General features: G+C 39.0%; 1 protein-coding gene across 1 annotated transcript in view; it reads left to right on the plus strand.

Moving 5' to 3' along the window:
* prkceb (protein kinase C, epsilon b) overlaps positions 1–25,347 on the plus strand; it is a 137,233-nt gene that overhangs the window by 106,575 nt on the left and 5,311 nt on the right. The window contains exons 11-14 of the mRNA XM_036573827.1: positions 2,352–2,506; positions 14,421–14,576; positions 17,695–17,884; positions 21,995–22,141. Of these exons, the coding sequence (XP_036429720.1) occupies positions 2,352–2,506; positions 14,421–14,576; positions 17,695–17,884; positions 21,995–22,141 (648 nt within the window). The remainder of the gene's footprint in view (positions 1–2,351; positions 2,507–14,420; positions 14,577–17,694; positions 17,885–21,994; positions 22,142–25,347) is intronic.

Raw genomic sequence — 25,347 nt, forward strand, 5'->3', positions numbered from 1 at the left:
ATGCCAATGCCTCAACGCCATGTGCCAAACAATGGTCATATGAACAGTTCGTGTGTGGTAGATTAGACCAAAATGTTTTATATCATCTGGTCTACATTCATAATGTTTGTTATTACAAATTAAAGATGGAATGTGTTGTCTTCTGCTCAGATGAGTCTCTCTGAGATGATTGGAATGATGATTATGGACATATTATATCCTACAGGTGCCAGAAGTGCTCAGTGTCATAGAAGAACGTTTTGGTCCCCTGTAGAACCTTTCAATGGATTTTTCTTTAAAGAGTTATTCATACTCATCTCATTGTTTAAATGAGATGAGTGTGAATAACAAGTTTAAAGTAAACACAATGTAAAGGTTCTAGCTCTTAAATAGGTATAGAACCATTACGCTACATGAAGGTTTTTTGGGCCTTTAAATGGTTCTTGCATTCACAAATATATTTTTCAAACATGGTTCTTTACAGAACCAAAAGCGATTCTGTGTGGCATTGTTTAAAGAACCCTTTGTGGCACCCTTTTAAAGGGTTTAGAACCAGTTTTGGTTCCACAAAGAACCTTTCGATGGATCATTCTTCAAAAAAACGTGTTTTTTGGAAATGAGATGGGTGTGAAGAACCACTTTAAAGTAAACATAATTCTAGCCCTTAAATAAGTGTAGAACCATTACGTTCCGTGAAGGTTTTTTAAACCTTTAAAATGTTTCTTATTCTCACAAATATCTGTTTCAAACACGGTTCTTTACGGAACAAAGTGATTCTGTGTGGCAGAGTTTAAATAACCCTTTGTGGCACCTTTTATAAGGGTGAAGGACCACTTTTGGTTACATAAAGAACCTTTCAGTGGATGGTTCCTTACAGAACCACTTTTTTGTAAATGAGATGAGAGTGAAGAAGCGTTCTAAAGTAAACATAATGTAAAGGTTTCAGTCCTTAAATAGGTATAGAAACATTATGTAAAGGTTTTTAAGCCTTTAAAAAGTTTTTTACTCTCACAAATATCTTTTTGAAACATGGCTCTTTACAGAACCAAGTGATTCTGTATGGCAATATTTAAAGAACCCTTTGTGGCACCTTTTTTAAGAGTGTAGGACCACTTTTTGGTTCCATAAAGAAACTTTCAATGGATTGTTCTTCAAAGAACCAGTTTTTTATAAATTAGATGAGTGTGAAGAACCATTTTAAAGTAAACATAATGTAAAGGTTCTAGCCCTTAAATAGGTCTAGAGCCATAACATTACATGAAGGTTCTCGTAAGCCTTTAAAAGGTTTCTTACACTCATAAATATCTGTTTTAAACATGGTTCCGTACAGAACCAAAAGTGATTCTGTATGGCATCATTTAAAGAATGCTTTGTGGCACCCTGTTTTAAGGGTGAAGGGCCACATTTAGTTCCATAAAGAACCTTTCAGTGGATGGTTCCTTAAAGAACCATTTTTTTGTCAATGAGATAAAAAAGTGAAGAATCTCTTTAATGTTTAAAGAACCTTTACAGTATGTAAAGAGTGTGGAGGGTGTTTTTCTAAGCCTAAGCAGTTTTTCACACTCACCGATCTCCTTTTTCAAACGGTTCTTTAGGGAATCAAAAGCGGTTCTTCCAAGGCATTGTTCGAAAAACCTTTGTGGCACCTTTGTTAAAGAGTGCAGAGCCACTTTCAGTTCCCTTTCTACGAATGGCTTACTATTTTGTATAAAGACCTTTCTAAATTTTAAATAAGCTCCACATAATGTAAAAACATCAGTCAACGTTTTCTAGAACCATACACCCAAGGCTAGAACCATTCAAGATCCTTTATTTTTAAGAGTGTAGTAGGATAAATCTAACTATGGAGCAATGCTGGAAGACTCCCACTAAAAAAGACCAGCTATTAGAAAGAAGTGTGATGTGGCAGGTGATGGGTTTGGTTCATGCTTGTCTCCATTTCTCATGACACTGGAGTTAAGAAATCTGTTTCTTATGAGAAAAGGTTTATGAATCTGAGACTGGAAGCGCTGCTTGTTTGCTTTATTTATGATTCTACAAGCTGCATCCATTTTAAGGCCTTTTAAGGCCTTTAACACCATTCTAAGGCCTTAACTTACAAAGTTATCTACTTCTGCCTGTGCTTTCTGTGTGGAACTCCATGTGTTTTCTTTTTTCACAAAATTGATTGTTCTGGACAAGGTTCTCGCTCATGTCAGCCTCCTGTTTGTGTCTGTGTAGTCTGCGAGTACACCCAAATTACAGCGATCCTTGTCGGACTTGTTTAAAAGGCGTTTGAGTTCAATCCGCATTGTTTGAGCCATTACACTGCGCACTGGCTTAGATCCTCATGGTGTTGGCTTACAGCTTTTTCCTTGTCTTTCACTCCCCAGGATCGCCTGTTCTTTGTGATGGAGTACGTGAATGGAGGGGACCTGATGTTCCAGATCCAGCGCTCACGCAAATTTGATGAAGCCCGCTCCCGTTTTTACGCCGCTGAGGTCACCTCTGCACTCATGTTCCTCCACCGGAACGGGGTCATTTATAGGTAACGTACCATGCGGCCAATGGCACGTGGGTGAAATAAAACAGACCCAAACACTGCATTGTCTTGTGCTGTACAGCTGCAACGCGTCCCTAAAAGCAAAAATATGTTTGATGTGCCATCCAGAGACATAGCGTCATTGTGCGGCGGTGTCAAGTGGACAAAGTGCGAGAACCACCCAGCCTTTTCAACCAAAACACCATTGTGATCTATAACAAACATGTTATAATTTTAGTTAATAATGTTTTGGACCCAAAGATGAGAACATTTTTTTCCTCAATTCAAAGCAGCTTCCCGATTTGGTGGAATTACGTGACAGCAGCGTGTTGTCACGCAATCTTATATAGCCGAAATCCAGCGTAACTCGAGTGGGGTTCACTTCTCGTGAACTGGGTCAGAGTTGGAGCCGTGTGTGTTGGGTGGCTATTTAGGCTAGAGTTGGGGGCGTTTATGGGCCTTGTTTACCTCAGGTTGTTTACTTGGAGGAGCCATGTCCATCAGATGATTTATTCGTTCCAGGACAGTTTGTTTATGCACTGGTTTGAGTGTCATTAAGCACACACAACAGGCCGTGCTTTGGGACATGAAGTTGGCATTCCTTTCCAATTTTTGCTCCACACTTTCGTTAAATCTGGGATGTACCATCTCTATAGTGTGACGATCAGTGTGTATGATCTTCAAAAATATTTTTTTTAGATTTTAGATCCCAAAGCCACATCCCGTATATGTATACTTACATAACCTGAGGTTTTTATATATAAATCCGAGTAGTCAGTCTCTAAACAACACTAGTTAATCAGTGTACTGCGCTGAAGTGGATAGTAGATGAGTCTTGACTTCTTCATGTCGAATGTATCTAATCACGTGCACCAAATTTCTTTCTACAGGGTTTGTAACCTTTGATAAGGAACTGTCACAATGTTCCACTAAATTCTAAGTTTTCACACAATGCACACTGCTATATTTAATTATGCAGGGCCAATTATGCTTTTTGTACTCATCATTGGGATTCAGTCTTACAACCTCCCATCCACAGAGCACAACCTTAGACAACTACGCCACTTTGCAACCTTTTCTAAACCTCTTCTGAAACATGCAGCTGATCAGTGTTGTTAAAGTACTGATGAGAACCATAATATGCACTGAAAAGCTTGTTGTGGCGTATCGTGATCAAGATTTATCACCATATTGATGCAACCGTTATCTAAACCATCACATCACTGATCAGCCCATTAGATCCATATCTGTTAAAATGCAGGGCACAGGTCAAGTCCCCATCCCTGTGGGCTCTAATGACCCCAGTAACCTCTCAGCCCTCCCGCCCAGCCATTCTCTGCCTGCTGTTAACGCTCTTTTGGGGCCTGAACAGGAAGAATCTCATTTGGAGCTGAATGTTGTTGTATTGAATTAAAACCACCTCCTCCCTGGTTTTCCTGAATGCAGGCCTTGCAGAGAAGGAAGGCTAATGGGGGTTCTTAAGAAACTGGGGCATTGCAGATGAAAAGGTCAGAAAGTTTAATGTTTATAATTGCCGTGTTTATTGGTTTTTGCTGAAATATTTGAGCGAATAGAATTACAGTTGTCTCATTGTCTCGTCCTGCGCCTACGTAACCGTTTCTCTCTGGCTGCTCCGATTAGGGTTCGGTACATTCTGCCCTGCTCCTCTATTCAATTTCAGAAAGAGGCAGCCATGCTTGACTGGGACTGCTATGTAATGGATGAATAAATTTGTGCCTGTGAGTGTTTTTTAATAGAAGATATTATCATTTATCTCTGAAGTCACAGTGAGGAATTCCAAAGAAATCTGAAATTTATAGACCTCAAGATATGCATGTTCTCAATACAAGACCTAAACATGCTGAGGCACTAAAATTAGCTGTGGAAGGGGAATTCCACAGATTTCTCAATACTTCTACAGAATTACATTGTTGGGATATGAACATCCTAAAAGCCATTCAGAGTGGATTGGCGTGTTGATCTGGAGAAACCAAGTCAGAATTGTTCACAGTGGTGGTGATGGGAGCCAGACGTCTGAAACGGTTAATGACTCTAAAGGCTCCCTCACAAAAAGTTGTTACACAAAATGAGACGTTGTCTAACAATAGTATTGAGATAATATTTTGGCCTAAAATGTATTTATTTAAATCCATTTACGGTGGAGAAACACATGCAGGGCATTGTAAGGCAGAATAGTTTCTAAAGAAATCGTTCTTTTCAGATTTACCACTAGTTACCATCGTCAACATGCCGTATAAAAATTGGGAAGATGTGTAGGTTCTTTGGTGGTTTTAGATAGATAATAAAATGGCTGTATTTGTGTTGCAGACATCACAATCCCTGGCCCCTATATCCAATGTAAAGACATCTGAGTTAGTAAATTTGAACCATTTCACATCAAATCATTCTGAAAGACTTTGCATGTAACATCCAAACTATACAAAACTATGAAAAATTGGTGGAATGTCCCTTATATAGGAATACTGTAATTTTACATAGCGAATTAAGGAATTAAAGCTTTGTGTATTAAACACTCGACAAGTATAACCGTGATGTAAAAATGATTGTATTTATCTGCAATTGCAGACAATCTTTTTGCTTTAAAATGAACCATAGTCTTGTCTTTTTCTGTTGCAAGAATAATCTGTTTCAGCTGGATAAGCGAGGGTCAGATGATGGTAATCCTGACGACACCGTGATTGCCTGATTCAGAATGCTCATTCAGACAGTATCCACTCAGAACATACAGATAGCGTGTGCTGTTTAGTCTGCAGCAGTGAGAGATCTGATTCATTTCGTGCAGAACATGTAACCGCACACCAAGACCCTTCGGCTAACTCTACTGAATCAAGCTTATCACATCATTTTGCATGTTGAACTAAATTTGACAATGATTTGACTTTTAACGTTGATTCACCCAAGATCTAAGCAAATTTTCCCCAGACGGACGATGCGAGTTCTATTCTAGAGTCTGGCAGTTTGGAAAATAGCCATCTGGCTGGATGTACACACCTCATGACCTTATGAGCCTTCATTTACTGTAAGGGTCATTGCCTTAACGTTTGACCAGTGAATGGAAACTGGACAGGATGTGCTCCAACCAGTATGAATGGCTCATTGTGTGTTATGAGAATAACACACATAAACACAAACACGTCTATTCATACCCTACTGCTGTAATGTGGTTCCAGGACTGATCCCCTCTCTGTGGGAATGTAACACACCTTAAGAGCAAAGCATGCTGGGAGGTCGGGTAATTAGAGGGCCTCACTAATCGGCCTCGGCTTCCCTAAGCTCAGAAGCGCTGGGGGGGAAACAGAGAGAAAGATTGAACATTCACTGGACTATAAGATATATATATATATGTATATATACACACACACACACACACACACACACACACACACACACACACACATATCATATATATATATATATATATATATATATATATATATAAACCGCTGCTGTTGGAACCTCTTATTTCCAGTTTTTGTCGTTTTTCAGTATTTGGCGTAGTTTGAAAATGCCTGTTGTCCTTTACATTGTGCATCATTTTTATGATGAATGGACCAAAAGAAATGACCCTGGATTACTTGAAACGACGTCTGGTTCCATTGACTTGCATTGTCACCAGTATGTTTTTCTTTCTCCTGTAAAGTTATTTTGGAGATACAAGTTTTTCTTTTGTTTTTTTTTGTTTTTTTTTTGACAGCAGCGATATAAAGATTATTCGATTATTTGGCCAGAAATCTCAAATGTAATCAGCCAAGTGATGTTTTGTACCCAAAGTTTGCTTCTCCTAGTTTCTTTAGTTTGGTTTAAAGGTTCACTGAATTGCCCTGCGATGGACTGGCGACCTGTCCAGGGTGTATCCTGCCTTCCGCCCAATGACAGCTGGGATAGGCTCCAGCACCCCACCGCGACCCAGAAGGATAAGCGGTTTAGATGATGGATGGATGGATGGTTCACTGCAACAAACCATTTCACATCAAAACACTCTGAATGACTGTTTACATCTTAACTATTGATTTATGCAGAAAGTTTGAAAAAGTTGTGGAATTCTCCCCTAAATACCACACTAATACACGAACATCATGCTTATTGAATGTGTGCTTTCGACCACCACTTCTATTTACTGCTGTCTTTCCCATAGATCAAAATGCGGATGGGAGATATCAGTTTAGTCATCATTTCTGTTGTAGTAATAAAAAAGAGAAATAAATAAATAAAGTTTTGCTTAACTGTGCTATTAATATGTGCTGGTAAACTCACATGCAGCTTGCATTTGTCTTGCCGCAGTTGAAGGAAAAGCCCGAAGAAACCAGAGAGCAGCTTGCGTGTGAGTCGAAGTGAAAGTGTGGTGGGGCAGCATTTTTGCTTCAAATAACTCATCCTACCTCGCTTTGACCTCCTTGACACCACACACCTTGAAGAAAAAAAAAAACAGATCGACAAAACAGTCTGCACTGTCGCAATGCAACATTCTCCTCCCCCTCAGAGACAGACGGGACGAGGTGTATGTCAGGGACAGTGGCAGTCTGAAGTGTTTTCCATAAAGCGTGTCTGAGCTCGCAGGTCTGGAGATTCGGCAGTGGCCTGTGTGCCAGGGCATTCAGAATCTCTAAAGCAAGAGAAGGAAGAAGAAAGAGTGAGGGCATCCAGGGACACAGACACACCTTCTTTCCTTTTGATCCCCCATCCTTCTCTATCCACTGAATCATCTTTCGTGCTATTGTGGCTTGCAAGAGTTGCACTTGGCAGGACATCCTGTAGACACAGGTCAGCAAGTGTGCAGTGCCAGTGTTTGTTATACAGTAGCAAACACTTTCATTGTCTCCATCATGATAAAACCGTGTATTTCCAAAACAGCATCGTTTTGGGAGATCAAAAAAAATTGTTTTTCTTTCGTCAGATGTAGAGGTCCTCATTTGACTGTTTGGCCTTGCATAGCTGTGAAATTCACAGCAGTGGTAAAAATAAATCAAAATTGTCAAAATGTTAGCTGCAGGCTCTTCTTGTGAGTTATCACGACTCTGTAATTCTCACACGAGATGCCGCTCGACCCTGAACCTGTACACGTGCATACATTTCAGCACATGCATCCATTCGTGTACATATACACAAAACAACAGAGTAATTCAGAAGTAAATGTGACTCATTTTTGCAGCATTAGGAAGATCGTATTTTATACACAACCACTAGGATGAGTCATGTGACATTAGAATTAAAGGGCCCATCCCCTGCAATTTTTCTGCCATTCAGTTTCGTCCCCTGAGATAAATTTATAACTTATGTTAAATACTAATAACCATTGGAATTGATTTTTATATGACCTTTTTCGAGCCTCTCTTCATTCCTTAGAATTAAACAGGCTGTTTTTTGTTACTTCACCTTTAAGAATGAAGTATGTAAGTAATCTCTTTTCTGATTGAATACAGAATAGATTCAGTGTGAATGGGTGTGGCTAAACAGCTGTAGGTTGATGAGATGGACATTGTGTAAATGTGTTGGTTTTTGTGACATCACAAAAACAGTGAATTTTAAACGGGCTAGTTTTGCAGTTTAGTTTCCATATATGAACTGTATGGACTGGGAAGGGAAAGGTGTGTTTTGAGACTTGTTTATGTACTATGTTACACAATTTTGTTTCCAAAAAGTGAGGAAAATTAGTGTATAACTCATTAGCCCTACTCCTTTCATTGTAAGAGGTAATGCATATACAGTATACTATACCACAGGAAGTCTATAAGTCAGCATGGATTCATTTGAAGGTTGAGGTGAAGCTGGTTTACAGTGTCAAAATAAAACTTATATGTTGGCCTCAGGGTTATTAAATTTAGATGTTTTTATTTTTTAGTTCAGTTTAGTGTCGGTTAGTTTTGAAAATGCATTAATGGTTTTAATTTAGTTTTACTTTTTAGCACTGCAGTGAATATTTTGTCAGAAATGGGAAGTAATTGCATAGCAGTTTAAAATGTGTTTCTCAGGATAAAATTAGCACCTAGTCTTTCCTCTCTGCACTGAAAACACAGTTTAGTGGACGTTTTACTTTTTTGAAAGATTTTAGTGTTTTTGAAAACTACCATTTTGAGTACAGTTAATGAGTGTGTTGTTCACTGCTAGTCTGTTTTAGTAATAGCTTTCATTGGCCTGCATTTTTTGAAATCTGAACAAAGAATTTGAAAAATGTTAAATTTAGTTCATCCAAGATGGTTTACATGGGAATTTTTGACTAAAATATGAATTTTGAGTTCAAGCTGAATCAACTAAAAAACTGTGAGGTAAAGCTGCCTCATCATTTTAAATTACCCTGACTTTTAATTTTACATTTTACACAGTTTTGTAATTAATTACAAGTTCAGTTAGTGTAGTACTGCTTCCAAGTTTTTTTCTGATTATTTCCATGTTAAAAATGACAAAACATTGTTAAAAATTGATCAGTTTTTTTGTTTGCAACACAGCTGCACACAACAATAACTTTTCATCCAGTCCAAATATAACAAAAGATCTGCTCGTTCTTCAGGAGCGTTGTGGCACATCTTCTGTCTGTGACATCTTCTTATAACACGATTGTACAAACACTCAATATACATACAGTCGTCTGCAGGAGTTTGAGGACCTCTTGTCAAATGACATATTCTATTGATTTTTTACATGAAAAGAAGTTACAGATCCTCTACAGGGAAAACACTTAAATATGACTTTTTTTGCTACTTTTATTGCACAGTTTCATATACTGGAAAAAACATAAAATTGAAAATAAATGACTTGACTGTATATATAATGGGAAACAGATTTGAATCAGCAGAAACTCTGGATTTAATGCTGGTGAAATACCCTTTTTTAGCCGTATTGATAGATAACAAAAACTTAGCTGGAATGCGGCTCTTTTGCTACGTCCTTCAGACTGTTTAGAAAGAACAATATAAAATACAACGCTAATTAAATACGAAGTTTCCTTTCTGGACACATGATTTCTGTTTAATGTTAACAATCTTGTATAAGCTTTTTGTAAAAAAAACATTCACATTTATACATTTCATTTGGAGAATAAAGGCTCAGGAAACATGAGTGCATTAACTTTAGTAATGTAAATTTACCAGGATTTACCATGGATACTGAATTTTCTCATCTCCCCACACAACTGAGATGTTCTTGTGAAAGTCAGATTATAAACTGCAGCCCCTGCACTGTAAACTTGGCTGTTTTAAAAGGTGTGCCCATGTTTGAATGAAAGGGGGAAGAGAGAGAGAGAGAAAAACAGAGAGACAGACGGATAGACAGAGTAAGGGTCATAAGTCAGTGTCCATGTTGTCCTGCAGAAGGAGAAGGAGAATGAGCTGAGTATGAGGTTTCTGTGGACGTAATGGAAAAATCACCCCTCAAGATTAACATGAAACACAGGAAATGCTCTCTCTTGTGCCTAATTTTCTCTCTCTCTCTCTCTCTCTCTCTCTCTCTCTCTCTCCTCCCCTTTCTCTCTGTCTCGATCGCTCTCTTAACTGCTTCTTTAATTTCTTAATAGGTAAAGCCTCTTTTTTTCATATTCGTCCAGGTGTTTTCTGAAGGTTTGCTAAATGGTGAAGAGTGAAAGACACGAAGAGCCGCAAAGCAAACAGTTTACACTTAATTTCATTGCTGTCATCTAAGCTTACAAGCTTTATGAAGTCTGTGATATTTACAAGTACATTACATGACCAGTACAGAAAGAAAGCCCTAACCGGTCACACATTAATGCTTGTCCAGTGTGGCTTAACCCAAATCAACAAATTGTGCTGAACAGTAACAATTAAAAACTCTTCCTTGTAAAGGAAAGACTGCTTGAGCGACGTGACTAGGAGGGGTTGGAGGGGGCAAGCGAGGAGATACAGACCGGGATGGGGGAGTGAGAGAGAGAGAGAGAGAGAGAGAGAGAGAGAGAGAGAGAGAGATTTTGATATGGAGAATTTGTGGAACATCCTGCATGGCAGTAGAACATAAGGGCTGAATACAATGCAGAGCACTGGGTCACGTCTTCAGAATTTTTAGGGATGGTGTGCGTCCGTGCATCCGTCTGTGTGTGTGCCAGTTTGCAGGCGGCTTTTACGGGTCTGTTTCCTTCCAGTCTGTTAATCTTAACATTCCCACTCAAGCTAAGCCCAAACTGTCCTGTGTTTATTCACACACACGTTTCTGCTCCATTCGGCTTCATTCACCTTTAAAAAAAGGGTTCTTTAGTAAAGACTGTGGTTATATATGCAACTGTTCATGCACAAATATTTTTGGCATGGTTCAGTGGTTCTTTTCTATGATGGAAAGTTTCTCCAAGAACCTTTTAAAATGGTTCTGTATACCAACAAAAAGGGTCATTCAACCTTTTATAGTACTATCTAGAACCCTTTGGACAACACTCCTAGCAAAAAGTGTTATTTTAGGTAACAGTGCAGACACTAGGCACTAAAAGAACCCTCAAAGAACACCCTTCTTAAAGGTGTATGTAGAACCTGCAATAAAGGTTCAATATGTTTCTTAGGTACTATTATGGAACCAATCACTTTTAAAAAGGTGCCACCAAGGGTTTTTTAAGCAATGTCCACTTTTGGAAAGAACCATGTTTGAAAAGAGATTTGTGAGTATGAAGAACACTTTAATGGCCTCACATAACATAGAGGTTCCTTACAGATTTAAAGCTTTGCCTAGAACCTTTACAATGTACAGAGGTTGTTTGTACTTTAAAAAAGGTCTGATTTACCGAAATGGTTCTCAAGGAACCGTGCACTGAAAGTTTCTTTAGAGAACCAAAAGAGGACCTTAATTGGCATCACACAATTTCTGGCGCCTTTTTAAGAGGGACTGGTTCTCTCTACTGGACTGAATGAATGAGGCAGATGGATGGAAAGGAACCATGCTGGAGAACAAGCTTCATCCTGAGCATGCAGCTCATCAAGGTGCCTTTTTTTAGTGTATCCAAAATGGAACAGTTGCATAAGGGGCTCTGACACCCGCTCCCGCGCCCCCCTCTCTTTTCAGTAGGTTGAGCTTGTGAAAAACACCTTTGACTGAATGACATCCTGTGATGTTGACATTCTTCTTGCAATCAACCATCAAGCTCCGACCCAACTAGTTTCATCCCTGCTCTCGTCTTCTTTCATCAGAGGCACCTTATCGCCCTGGCCTCCTTCTCTCTCCCTCTCTCGCTCGCTCACTCTCCCTCCCTCATTCCACTCACCCTGCCGCGTTCAACAACACACACACACTTTCAGAGCTACTGAAAGATGACTTGGTGTGTGTGTTTGTGGAGCCTCTATTTTTGTCTAGGACTGTGGTTAGGGCTGTGGTCTAGAGTTGTGGTTAAAATCGTGTTTTACACGTGAAGCTCCTGCTGGTTTCACATCTCTGACAAAGACCGATAAGATGCAAAGCCAGCACTGACCTGATCCCTCATTGCTGTCATACACTGCAGTTAATTAACATTAATAATTCATAAGATAGTCTGTTATATGCAGACTTACAGTCGTATGCAAAAGTTTGAACACTGTAGTCAAATTATACATTTTGTTGATTTTTGAAGTGAAAATAAGTTGATAAATGCTCTACAGGGAACAGTTATATGTGGCATTTTTCTGCAAATGTTAGTGTGCAACTTTTATTGATTTTCATAGTTTAAAGCTGCACTATGTAATTTTTTGTTGTTAAAATTGAAAGACGTAACATTACTGAGTCAGACGGAAAAATACTCGCTTAAATATGGTGTCCATGCACTGCTGTCAGTCTGTAAAGCCTGAAATGATGATTTAAAAATCAGAATTATTATGTGAGTTCTTTGTACCACATGGTTTGTCTTTATATATGCACAGTCAAAAAGAACGTGTCTCAATGTTTAGGTTTTAAATGCAAAATCAGCGTTATGCTGATGAAGATATGATAACATTCTCAGATGTACATTCTCAGAATAGACGTCCTTCAAGTCTCTTTGCGTGATCTTCAGATTCATTTACTTGGGAAAGGAGTCTGAAGCACAGCTCACGGTATAAAATGTTGTTAAACATGTTGCATCCAATTCACCAGAGAGGTCTCCAGATCCCCAAAACGTACATAGAGTAGCTTTAACATATTGTTAAAAATAAACCACAAAATGTACCATAACCTTTGTTCACCTTTGATTTTTTTTCTAATTTTGACCCATTAAAATGTGTAGGAGTGTGTTCTCTGTAGAGGATGTGTAACTTATTTTCACTTAGAAAATCAACAAAACATGTCATCAGGGGTGCCCAGACTTTTGCATGTGACTATATAAATGCATTATATGCAGTCTCGACAGGGCTGTCGCTGTATCTAATCTATCTGAATATATTTCCAATCATTGAAGTAAAAGCCAAACAATAAAAATGCACTTAAAAGAACAGTAACAAACCATAAACAGCCTTTCAAAGACTCCACTATCCTTTAGTAAAAAATATAAATTATGAAGCCTTTAAACAGACTTTATTAAAAAATATCCAAACGCTACGTGGTAAACAGTGTAAATAAATACATGTGTCTGTTGGCCTGTTACTGTGAGAGAGACGAGCAGATTGTCATTGAAGATTCTTCAAGAAGGTACATTTTAATCAGTTAATGGAGTTTATTCAGGTAATTGTGACGGCCCAGATAATTGTCTGTTCAATTACAGATAGGATCTACACAATCAGTCAAAAGTTTGGAGACACATATTCTTCGTAGAGATAGGGTCCACATTTTAGAATAATGGTGAAGACATCAAGCTATATAATAACACTAATTTAATTATGTAGTGATGTGGTGATGATTTAAGTAATAAGTGTTTTAAAAATCGCAGTATGTTCTGTTTTAGATTCTTTTAGAAATTAGCTCCCTTTTGCCTTGCTGCAGCTTTACACACCGCTGATCATTCTCTCAAGCAGCTTCATGAGACGATTTCCCACCACTGAAGAAGGCCTTTCAAAACCTAAAATGTGGCCTGTGAAAAAAAAATACACATATTGTATGTTTTATTTTTTAAAGTATGCTAAACCCAGGAAAATAAACAGAAACTGCGCACTAAACTTAAATACCATACTTAAGGGTGTAGAGGGTGTGTTGACTTACTTTCACATAAATGTAATTTGACCAGTGCTATTCAAACTTTTGCATATGACTGTATATTTGTCTTTTGAACATCTTTGAACAAAATGTCTTTATCATTATGAAAAATGCTTGTTGAGTTAGGTGTGTCTAGTGTAGAATTTCTTTACAGTGTTGTCTGTTTAATATGTATCATGGTAAAAACAAGTCTTCATGTCTCCATCTCTAATGTTTGTTTTTTGACCTTCAGCTGTCCTTTGTGAAAATTTCAGAATGAACAAACTAATAGAAACGCACCCAGATGACTTAGAATAAACTCTTCTTACATTACCTTACATTGAAAGTTGACAATGTTTTTGCCTTCTCCTGTAAAGGGGATAAAATGGAGATGTTTTTCTTTGATGATATGCAGACCTTGTATGTGCACTTCTCCTGAAAAAATGTTGCAAAACTCAAGAGAATAAAAGCTGTTTGTTGGTGAAGGACAGATACATGCTATTTATTGATATTACTCAGTTCATCAGTGAAAAAAGTGCCACATCACTGATGCCGGTGTGGGTTTATTCCTGCCACAGAGTGTACTAGAGCTGTAGTGTTGAATGAATCTACACCACTGACGCCATTAGACAGTAACTCCTAGCCCACACTGGTGCTCCTCGACCTCTGAGGCAGAGTCTGACCCAGCCTTCTTCCTGCTGCGTACAGTTTGCACTAGGCTCTGTTCTTTAAGGACGTAAAGCACAGGAACTGCTTGGTCTAAAAGTACTCAGCTATTTGCAGTGTTCTTGGGTCAGCGTGAGCTTATATGTCACTGATGGCTGCCTCATGTTCTCTCTGTCTTTCTTTGTGTGTGCAGAGACCTCAAACTGGACAACATCCTGTTAGACGCTGAAGGCCACTGTAAGCTGGCTGACTTTGGCATGTGCAAAGAGGGCATTCTGGACGGCATCACTACCACCACTTTCTGTGGCACTCCTGACTACATCGCGCCTGAGGTACAACATTTTGGGGCGTCTTGCTTCACAATGAGAGTACATGAGAATTTGTGTATGCCATTGTTAGTGATGTGGCCTGTTTAAAGTATTTGCCAAGGGTGGACAATAGGGTATAAATATAATAGAAAAAAATCACAATACTTGAAGACACTTTCACAATACAGCATCTGCATCAGAATATTTTCTTTTTATGAGATTTGCAAACAAGTTGCACCAGCAGAACTGTTCAAAGGGTTATGAAAAATGGCACACTGAGCTGACATCCGGTCAGCTGGTTAAGTACTGCTGATATCTGCAAAATACTCAGCAAAGTGCATCGTTGCGCAATATATCACAGAAACAATAACATATCCTCATATTGCCTAAGCCTAGTATTGTCTAAAAGCACAGTAACAAATCTTATTGTAACAACTCAAATGATGTTTTTATGTCCAAAACATTCATATAAATAATGTCTTACACAATGTCGTGAACCAGTGTAAGGCTGTACAGTTAGTAGCATCATTATTAACCCTCCTGTTATGTTCAGCTGTAAGGAACAACAATGTACCTGGGTCAGATTGACCCGCTGCATGTTTTGATGCTATTTTTGGATATGAACATCTCTCTTTGGAATTGATGGCTGTGGGACAATACCCTCATCATCTTACAATTCATCATCATAATCAGAATTGATCTCAAGATCAAAACTGCCTTCAGACAGTTCCTCCTTTACTTCACTATCCTGATCAAGGTTGTGTTCCAGAGCCTCCTGACCTGCCATTTTTCTGCTCATATTGCTCATCTTTTCAACCTCTGAGAGAGTACAGGTGCGTAATGTTGGTAGGACTATAGGACTATTTAGGACATTAAGGTCCAATCCCATTTCCTATTTTCATCCCTATCCCCTGTTTTTGAGTGTCACCTTGCCCCTTGAAACATAGTTACAAAGGGTAGTGGTGGAAATCTTCCCCTATGAAATGGGACCCTCAAATAAAAAAGAACATTACTTCATTTACAGGCTACCAGTGGTGCTCTGTAGGTGACCCTGCCAGTCTGCAGTGATAGCAGAGGAGGATAAAGTTCAGCTCCTCACTGGGTTCATCTTCTTATAGAAATAGGTCATTTTAATTTTTTTTCTCATAACACTCTGTTTGAAGTGTGCCTCCATGTAGCCCTAACACTTCGCCCTACCCCTCTATCTCAACAAAAATCGGGACACCCTACCCCTAGAGGTAAACGTACAAAACAGAGGGCTAAGGGCGAAGTGGTAGGGGTAAGGGGTGAATTGGGATTGGGCCAATTTGTGTAACATAAACATGCAGGAGGGGTTTAAGTAGTCTTTTTCCATTTACGTGTACACTGATTAAGCCAGGCGGAAAAGGTTTTGTGTTCCAAAAATGATGAAAAATATTTTTCCCATGTTTTTAAACTCTGAAATGGGTCAATTTGAATCGCAACACAACAGGAAGGTTAGTATCTCCATTTGGGACAGTGGTACGTTTAATTCACACCTTTCAGTAGTGTCACTGTAGAATAAATATCAAGCCATCTACCAGTAGTCATAAACAGCACTTCTAGGCATATAAGCTTCCACTGAATCGCAGAAACATGTGTTGAAGGAATGGATCAACCTCAGATTTTCCCAGTGAGTCTTCCCTGAGCATTCTGATGAGTCATGGTTCACAAGGTCTGCCAGATCACAGGCTGTCTCTCTGGAACATGCACTAAAAACATGCAATTTGGGGTAATCACAGCTGGTCCATCATAAACAGAATATCACTCAAAATAATCACCATTATCATTTTTGTCATGATCTTGCAGCCTAAATCAAATCCAGTGCTTAGAATAGGTACAGAAATCGGCTAAACAGCTCTTCAGGTTTCATACCATGTTTGATTTCTCTCTCACGCATGTTTGATTTCTATCTCATGCACACTGTGCTAAACATATGAACTCCTATACTGGACACAGCGTATTGTGCATGACTGGAACAGTATATTATGACAACACAGGAAGTTTGACATAGTGTGTACAATGTTAAATCAAACTGTACTGTAAAACATGACGTCAGCACCACTTAAAATTAGAAAGTGACTCATTATGCAGTGTTCTTGAGTTGGAGGCCACTAGAATTCCCAATTCAAGCTTTCCTACTTAGACAAAAGCTCTTCTGACATTTTTGTTCTGCGTCTCAGCTCAATAAGCTATACAAGATTTGTTTTTTCCTCAGTTTCCCCGTAAGATAGATTTCCTTCACACAGTCCCTCCAGGTTTTTTCTCCTCTTGGGCTCCCAGTTACGGATAGCTGGGGCATCGCAGTGGTTCAAACTCATGAACACTTAGATGGTTGCAGCAATCAGTAGTTGGAGTTACTCATACTTCTGTTTCCATACGTTTAGTCACTTTACTGGCTCACTGAAACATTATTGTGTAGCCATGACTGCTGTGATGGTAAGAAATCCTTTTGTGTTTGACTGCTTCCTGTGTCGTGATCAAGTTTGAACACTTCCAGTTAAATTACAAATGTTTGTTGATTTGCTAAGTGACGGTAAGTTAACACATCCTCTACTGGGAACTTAAATAAGTTTCCGTAAATGTTACTGCACGATTTTTTATTTACTTGCTGACTTTAACAAACTGAAAGAAAAATAAAACACACATTGTAAAATGTGCCGTAACTTTTGCACAGGCCACATTTTCTGTTTTAAATACACGGTAACTGTGCATTAAAATGTGCAGGAGTGTGTTCTCTGTAGAGGATATGTAAACTTATTATCACTTTGAAAATCAAAAATAGCATCATTTGACTGGGGTGCCCAAACATTTGCATATGACTGTATATTGTTATTGTCATATCATTAAATTTACTGTTGATATCTGAGAGAAACGGTGTGCAAGTAGGAATTTAATGTTGTTGTTGTTGTAATAAGGAAATCTTATTTTTTTTCCACCGCTCTAAGAATTATTCAACAACAAAAACAACAACTAATATGTAAGTTATGTGTTTATGAAATTGACTAGATGAGATGTTGACCAATATACAGTGCCAAAGTCTTTAGAGGGTTAATAGATGTTCTTTCTCTTATGAAGTTACCATATCAGTTAAACTCTGTGCACACGACAATAAAGTGACTGTGATTCTGGCCCACACAGATCTTTGCAGGAGCTGGAGTACGGCCCGTCGGTGGATTGGTGGGCTCTGGGTGTGTTAATGTACGAGATGATGGCGGGCCAACCACCATTTGAGGCTGATAATGAGGACGATCTGTTTGAGTCTATCCTCCATGATGATGTGCTTTATCCAGTGTGGCTCAGCAAAGAGGCCGTCAGCATCCTCAAAGCGGTGAGCTGCTGATTAGCCTGTCCTGTTGTTTACACTCCTAGCTTTCATCTTTCATCTCTCCTCTACCTCTTTTACCCTTTGATCACTACCCCTCTATGCCTTAAAGGAATAGTTACCCCAAATGAGGTTGATCAGCCAAGACATGTTTGGCTTTTTCAGTCTGTAAGGATAATGTAGCTAAGAAGTGAAATCTTTGTTGATGGTGACTGTTATATTAACCTCAAAACTAAGGAAGCAAACTTAAGACATCAAACATGTATTGGTTGGTTGATTATTTGGGGTGAACTGTGTGCTTTTGATTTCTCTGTGAACCATTACTTTAACCCACATAGGGGTTGAGTTATTACTTCTACTTTGCTATATTATTCAAATGTAACTACATAATTACAAATTCCATTACATACAGTAAAGTACGAGGACCTATGTGGTCCACAATTCCATTCCTTACCCTGCAAAAGTGACAGACCACCCTTTTGTTTAGGGTCAGGAAAAGACAGAGAACATAAGAAGCCTCAGAAACAAACACAATGGCATTTTATTCAGTTCTTAGTGTGTCCACTCTTCACCTTTATTACAGCTTCCATTCATTTCAGTAGACTTGCTTTCAGTTTCCCACAGTAATCTTCAGGGATGTTTTTCACACCTCCAAAGTTCAGCCTTAGAAGTCGGTTGCATTTTGTACTTCTCACAATGCCAAAAACATTTAGTGATGTCGAGGTCTGGACTCTGGGATCGTGAGTCCAGACCTCCTGAGAGTCCGTGAGACCTGAGAACACCAGCAGCTTCTTTGTTTGATTTTTTTCTTTATTGTTTATTTCCTTTTTTCATCTGACAGCTACACATTCTTTCAGACTCATAGTGTTGAGTCGTCTTCTCACAGTGGAAGGATGGACAGAAGCACCTGTGGATGTTTTCAGATCTGAAGCAGCTTGATTTTCTCCTCTACCTCAAAGATGAAAGCTTTAAGTGCTGTTTATCTGATAGGGACAGTTCTGGTGGTCTACCAGGTCTTGCACGGTTGTTAGGAGTTCCATTTTTTTCTGTATCTTTCGGAATTCCAGTTTTGAAAACTTCTGTTTTTTCACTTTTTTTCTACTTTCTCTTTCCTTATACAAGGGATTGTTATATATAATCTGTTCTCCAGAAAAATGAATAACTTGTGCTCAGTGGCCGTTTTGACTGGAAAATGCATAAAGGTGGATAAATAAAGGTGGTTTCTGACTTTTGCACAGTACTAAATTCTGTTACACTGCGGGTTGGGATGTAACGGAATATAAGTATTGGGAACAGAATACAGAAATGAAGTATCTGTATTCAGTCCAAGTCCTTTACATTGTGTAAAGGCAGTATTCAGAATAGTTACTTACATTTTAGAATGATACTTACTTTGTTTGTTTATTAACTGTTTTACTATCAGCACACTAAAGCCTGAGTAGACGGATAAAATAGTGCAATGAGCCAATTATTAATCTGAGCATTACTGAGAACCTCTAAGGGATGATAAAACTAACATATTTGTGAGTGATGTGTTTGTAGTGTTTGTGAGCATCATTTTGTACTGCTTTGGGGGTTTGGGAGCAGCGGTAGACTGAAGCAGGTGGTGAGAGAGAAAAAAAATATTGAGAACCTTTTAGCTTCATTTAAATGACAAGTTAATTTTTGGTGAAACACATTAACAGAAGAATTACATGAAGAAAACTGCAGTAAAACCAGTACCAGCGGGTAACTGAATTAAGAAAAAAAAAGTTTTTTTCCCAGTGTGAATTATCAGTGTGTACTGAATATATTCTAAATGTGTTCTGAATGCTGAATACTGAAGACATTTAGGACAGTGTATTCAGTTTTCAGCCATTCAGCCAGTATTTTGCCCAAATCTGGTTAACAGTAAGTCACGTTTACCTTTGTTTACAGTCTGTATCGACAAGAATCTGTAAAAAGAAATGATAAGCAAGGCAGAAATGTAAAAGATGTTTTTTTTATTTCCACAAAACAACACACAACAATAACTTTCATCAAATCCAAATCAAAGCAAAATACAGTCAGGTGCAAAAGTTTGGGCGCCCCTGGTCAATTGACATTTTCTAAGTGAAAATAAATTACAAATTTGCACACTTCGGAAGATTTTAATGCACAGTTACTGTTTAGTTGCTGAATTTAACACATTGGGTAAATAATAAAGCATATAATGTGCCCTGTGCAAACACTGTTGCACATTTTATAACTCAAATAAACAGAATGTGTACACTAAAATTTGCATTAAAATGTCGTATCATATGTTAACTTATTTTCACTTAGAATATCAACAAAACGCGATTTGTCCAGGGGGGTTCATAGTGCTGCATATAACAACAAAGATACAAATGTCTCTTACTGTCTCTTTTTGTTTCAATGTTCTACGACTGATAAATAATTAATATAAAATGACACTGTGCTTTTGTCATTGTTGGTGATAACTTTGACTTAAATCACATCATATCCTCTCTCTCTTCTTCTGTCTCTGCTTGCATCTGTGCCTTTTTCTCTGTCTCTGCCTAACTTACTCACTCCCTGTGCTGATTAGTTAAGTGGGGAGTCTGGCTAGAGTTCAGAATGTCGTAGTGAAAGCGAGAGAGGGAGAGAGAGTGGGAGAGGGGCTGGGTGAAGTGACACTTCTTGTGGGAAAAGAACAGTGTGTGTTCCCTCCTGAGGTTTGACTTGTGTAATCTTGAAGAGCTGATTTCGGGGAAGACGGTCCAGCGTTGTGTCTCATCTTTACAGCCGTGACCAGTGTGCATGTGTGTGTGTGCCTGCTTGTGTTTGTGTTTTAATAAAGAGTTTAGTTCATGTGTGACCTTCATCCCTAAAGCCATAGCTCATATTAGTGTTTGTTTGTGTTTGTCAGTATATGTGTGTGTATGTGTTTGCTTGTGTTTGCATGCTTTGTGCGCAGTCCATCGATGAGTGTGTGTGTGTGTGTGTATTGCTTTTTTCCATCACATGTCCCAGATTTACTTTGGCCCATTTGTGGGAACGGCGGTGTGTTTGTCTTGGACTGAACCATGTCACACTGCGATCTGTCTCACTGGCACTTTGGTCACATGACCTATGGTCACCCTGGGTCATCCTTCCGCCGGACCCAATGTTACATCACCCGCTGACGGTGGATAGCAACACTGAATACCTCGCACATCCTCTGACCCAGCCATTAGCTTCTATATATTTAACACAGATGTATTAGTAATCAAAGTGACTTATAGTAGTCAGATTACTACCAACCATCGAGCTACAGTACTGTTTAAAGACCATCCTTCATCTATTTCAGTTTCAGTCAAGACCACACTCACACACTCACACTCACTCCTTCTATAACCTAAGAAAAGCTCAGTTAGTTTGCACTGAAGTCTCTGTAGTTGAAGAATAATAAGCCTTTGTATGTAATAAGCCTGGAATGTTAAGGGGTTAAAAATATATAGAGAGAGAAAACTGGGCTCCTAACAACCATCAGATAAACAGCACTTAAAGTCTTCATCTGGGAGAGAGAGGGAAAAAAAATAGGCTCCACTGTTGCTTCAGATCTGAAAATATCTGAAGATCTCTCTGTCCATCCTTCCACTGTGAGAAGACCACTCAGCGCTATGGGTCTGAAAGGATGTGTAGCTGCCAAGAAGCTGTTACTGAGAAAAGGAAACAGAACAACAACACTGGATCTGAGATGTGAAGTAAGGTTTGACTGACGAGTCTAAATTTGTAATTGGCCTTGCTTTGATTGTGCGACCATCTTCTGAGACTGAACTTTGGAGGTGTGGAAAAATATCTCACAATTTTTCTTTGAAAAACTGAAAGCAAGTCTCCTGAAAAGAACTGAATAAAGGCAAAAGATAGATCCACTAAATACTGAAGTTTTGGTATTTTTTTAGTTTGTTGATGCTTCTGTGTAACACTGTTAAACTGTTTTCTGCTGAAAACATGAAAAAACATGTACTAAATGGCTGTTTTCACTGAAAGTGCAGTAAAAAGTGTGGTCTCTTTTTTTGCACAGTACTGTATGTGAAGCAGATGGGGGCTGCAGTGCCTCTTTGCCGTCACTCACTCCTTCTCTAACCTTTTCTCTTTCTCCCTCTTCTCGTCTAGTTCATGACGAAGAGTCCCAATAAGCGGCTCGGCTGTGTGGTGTCCCAGGGCCTGGAGGAAGCCATTAAGGTGCATCCATTCTTTAAAGAGATCGATTGGGTGCTGCTGGAGCAGAAGAAAATCAAGCCACCTTTCAAACCTCGCATTGTGAGTACTCAGGGGTTGTGTTGCTCTGTGTGTGTCTGTGCATGTCTATATGAATGTGGCTGCCTGTGACCTTCCATAACTCCATAACTGCGCGTATACTGTGTATGTGTTAGGGGCACCTGAACAAGAATTCTGCCCCCAGCTTGGAGCAATCTGTAGATAATACAGGTGCTCCAAGCAAATTTAGGTAAGACGTGACAGGGTGCCAGTTACTTTACAATGGTAGAGGTGACCGGGGAGGGTTGTAACACCTTCTGTCCCAGCTTCTGTAACTGTTTGTTTGTGCTATACTTTTCTAACTGTGAGATGGGACACTCCTATTTGTCAGTTATATATAACAGAAATTTGCTGTTTACTAACAGTTATATAAAACAGATGAAGCATGAAAGGATTCAGAGCAAGAAACAAACAGGAGAAAAGTCTAATTTCCGTTTCAGTTTATTTTACTTGACTGTGTTCATGTAAGAAATGTGAGTGAGGCTTTTGTTCTTTGGTCAGTCTTCCTAGGTTACATTATGTGTTACAAGCCACCTGATCCTGGTCAGTCATGACAAATTTAGGCACCCCTGGTCAAATAACTTGTTTTGTTGAATTTCTAAGTGAAAAAAGTTACACAGCCTCTACAGAGAACATATTTTAATGCACAATTACTGTTTATTTTCTGAATTTAACATATTGGAAAAAATATTTTAAAAAAAAGGCCTGTGCAAAGGTTACGTGTTACGAATCAGGCTAGGTCGGATACACGCAGGTGAAAAGAGATGAACTTTTAATGAAAACAGGAAAATTCACACTGTTAATACGGGGCTACCCAGAGGATAGACATATTCTGAATGAGATCTCCTCTTGATCTCAGGTATTTCTCCAGTCCAGTTTGAAATCAGAGTGAGACTTTAGCCATTTTCTCCTGTTTCTGAAATTTGGCTCCTGAGAAATAAAACTCAGTTTCTCACTTTGATCAAAATGTTACCACACATGTGACTTAACTCTTTAGTGTTTGACTCGTCTCAGCTGAATAATATCTCCATAAGAAAAGTGAGATCTCATCATCTGTTAGTGCAAAAGGAAAACTCACGCTTTTCTCCTTCGTCACCAGAACTTCTCATAGTGAAATGCTGAAGTTAATCTCCTCTTTTCTCCTAAGGGGGTTTAGGAGAAACTATTCCAAAATCAATGATCCTTCATTAAAATAATACTGAGATCTGCTGTATTTCTCTGAGACAATCTTGAGAAAGATTTTTTTTCCGATGGGTAGATCAATACCAAAAAACAGCCATTTGAAAGTATGAGGCTAAGAGTAAAAACCAGAAACAGTCCAATATCAAACAAGGGAAAAAACAGTAAGCCAAAAGCGACGGAAAAGGGCAGAGCAAAAATCGAGGTCTAAAAATACAGGCAAAGGTCATAAACATGGAAAAGACAGACCTGAAAAAGAACACTGAGCATGCACAGGAATGAGATCACTGGAGCAATACTTCACAAAGCATGAGAGGTGAAGGAACAGTATTTAAAGAATGCATTGATGACAAACAGCTGCTGCCTGTCAATACTCAGGTGAGCTTGATCTCAGGAATGGCTCACGATTGGCTGATGGCTCTGATGTGTTCGTCACATGATTAGCTGTTGCATCCTGGGAATTGGAGTTTGGTGGGAAATCATCCTCTGAACCAATCGAGCCAGAAGGTAGCGTGACATTATGGCACATTTTATATTTTATGTTTTATTTTTTCCCCCCAATAAGTGTAACTCATGTGAATAGAAATGGTGCATACAAATGTGCAAAAAAATGCATTTAATTAAACTTTATTTCCTGTAGAGGATGTGTTAACATATTTTACATATTTCACACAATTCAGGAGGGTGATGGGTGTGCACAGTAATGATATCCCCCCTGCAGCTTATTTCTGATTTGTGAAACTGAGGGTGTTAAAACTTAAATATCCAATTTCTTCCCTACAGTAAAATCACTTAATTTTACTATATAAATACTGATGCGAGCTGTAAACAGATACATTTTGTAGTTTTGGACTTTCATATTTCAAGTTGTTTGAAATTGACCTACATTATTTAGCTAACTAATCAAACTAAGCAAAATCGGAGCTTATCCACAGTCAAAAACACTGGCATTGCAAATACTGCAAGTGCTGTTTGTGTTGTTTTTCAATTTTAGAATAATTCCACAGTGAAAATGTGCCTCACTGCCTCAAGCTGTGGTTATCTGTCCATTTTTGGCACCACTACAACAGCGGCGCAAATAGAGCACAGGGGGGTAAATTAGCCTTAACAAAGAATCAGAACTGAATCGGGCTTGGCTGATGTTGATCCGTTAAAATGCGTCTTGATTGGCTCTGATTTTGATCTTTTAATCCTGAGTATGTGTGCTTGCCCAACGTGTGTGTTCCCACTCTGTTGACAGTCTCGGCACAGATGCGAGCTCTGGCGGCTAAAACTCGGTCATCGGGGAGTTTGCAGTAGCCATGCTTTCAGGCCAAATGCTTCTTATGTGTTAGTGTAGCCCTCAGGCTCTTGGCAGCAGGGCCGATGAAATAGCTGAGACGCTGTCCACTTTTCAGCACAGCGGCGCTCGCAGCACAACACGGGCACCCAGACTAGCTGCTAGGAATGCTTGTAGCAGTGTGTGAAGGGGTTCTTGTCCCGCAGTTCAACTCTCACACCAGATCGAATGGCCTTAGGATGGCCTCTGAAGCAATGAGCGAGGGGAAGAAGGTTAGACGAAAGAAAGAAAGAGAGGAGCTAGAAATAAGCTTACAGCAGTGCTTCCCGGTGCTGGAGCACCCTGTCTTGGATACGTTTTTTCCTGCTCGGCTTGTTAATCCCTTAAAATCTAAGGCTAATCACGTCCTGGGCTTATTATTCAGTAACAAAAAGGACTGCAGTGCAGACTAGAGTTATTAAGTTCTAGAAGTGTGCAGTCCTGACCATTTAAAAGGTTAATTAGCTAATTAGTTGGTTGATTAGTTGGAGGATTAGAGCAGGGAAAGCACAATACACAGAGCAGGAATACTTCAGGACCAAGGCAGGGAACTTTTGGCATGTACTATACAGAATGTATGAAGGGGGTCAAGAATTTTTTTCATTTCCTTCTGATTATGCAATAGAGTGGGCAGTACCTAAAGATGGACAGTAGAACAGTCTGTTACTGATATTGTGATAAATGACTTTATTGTATGCTTTTCTAAATATAT

Source organism: Colossoma macropomum, unplaced genomic scaffold (genome assembly GCF_904425465.1).
Source record: "Colossoma macropomum unplaced genomic scaffold, Colossoma_macropomum, whole genome shotgun sequence".
Lineage (NCBI taxonomy): Eukaryota > Metazoa > Chordata > Actinopteri > Characiformes > Serrasalmidae > Colossoma > Colossoma macropomum.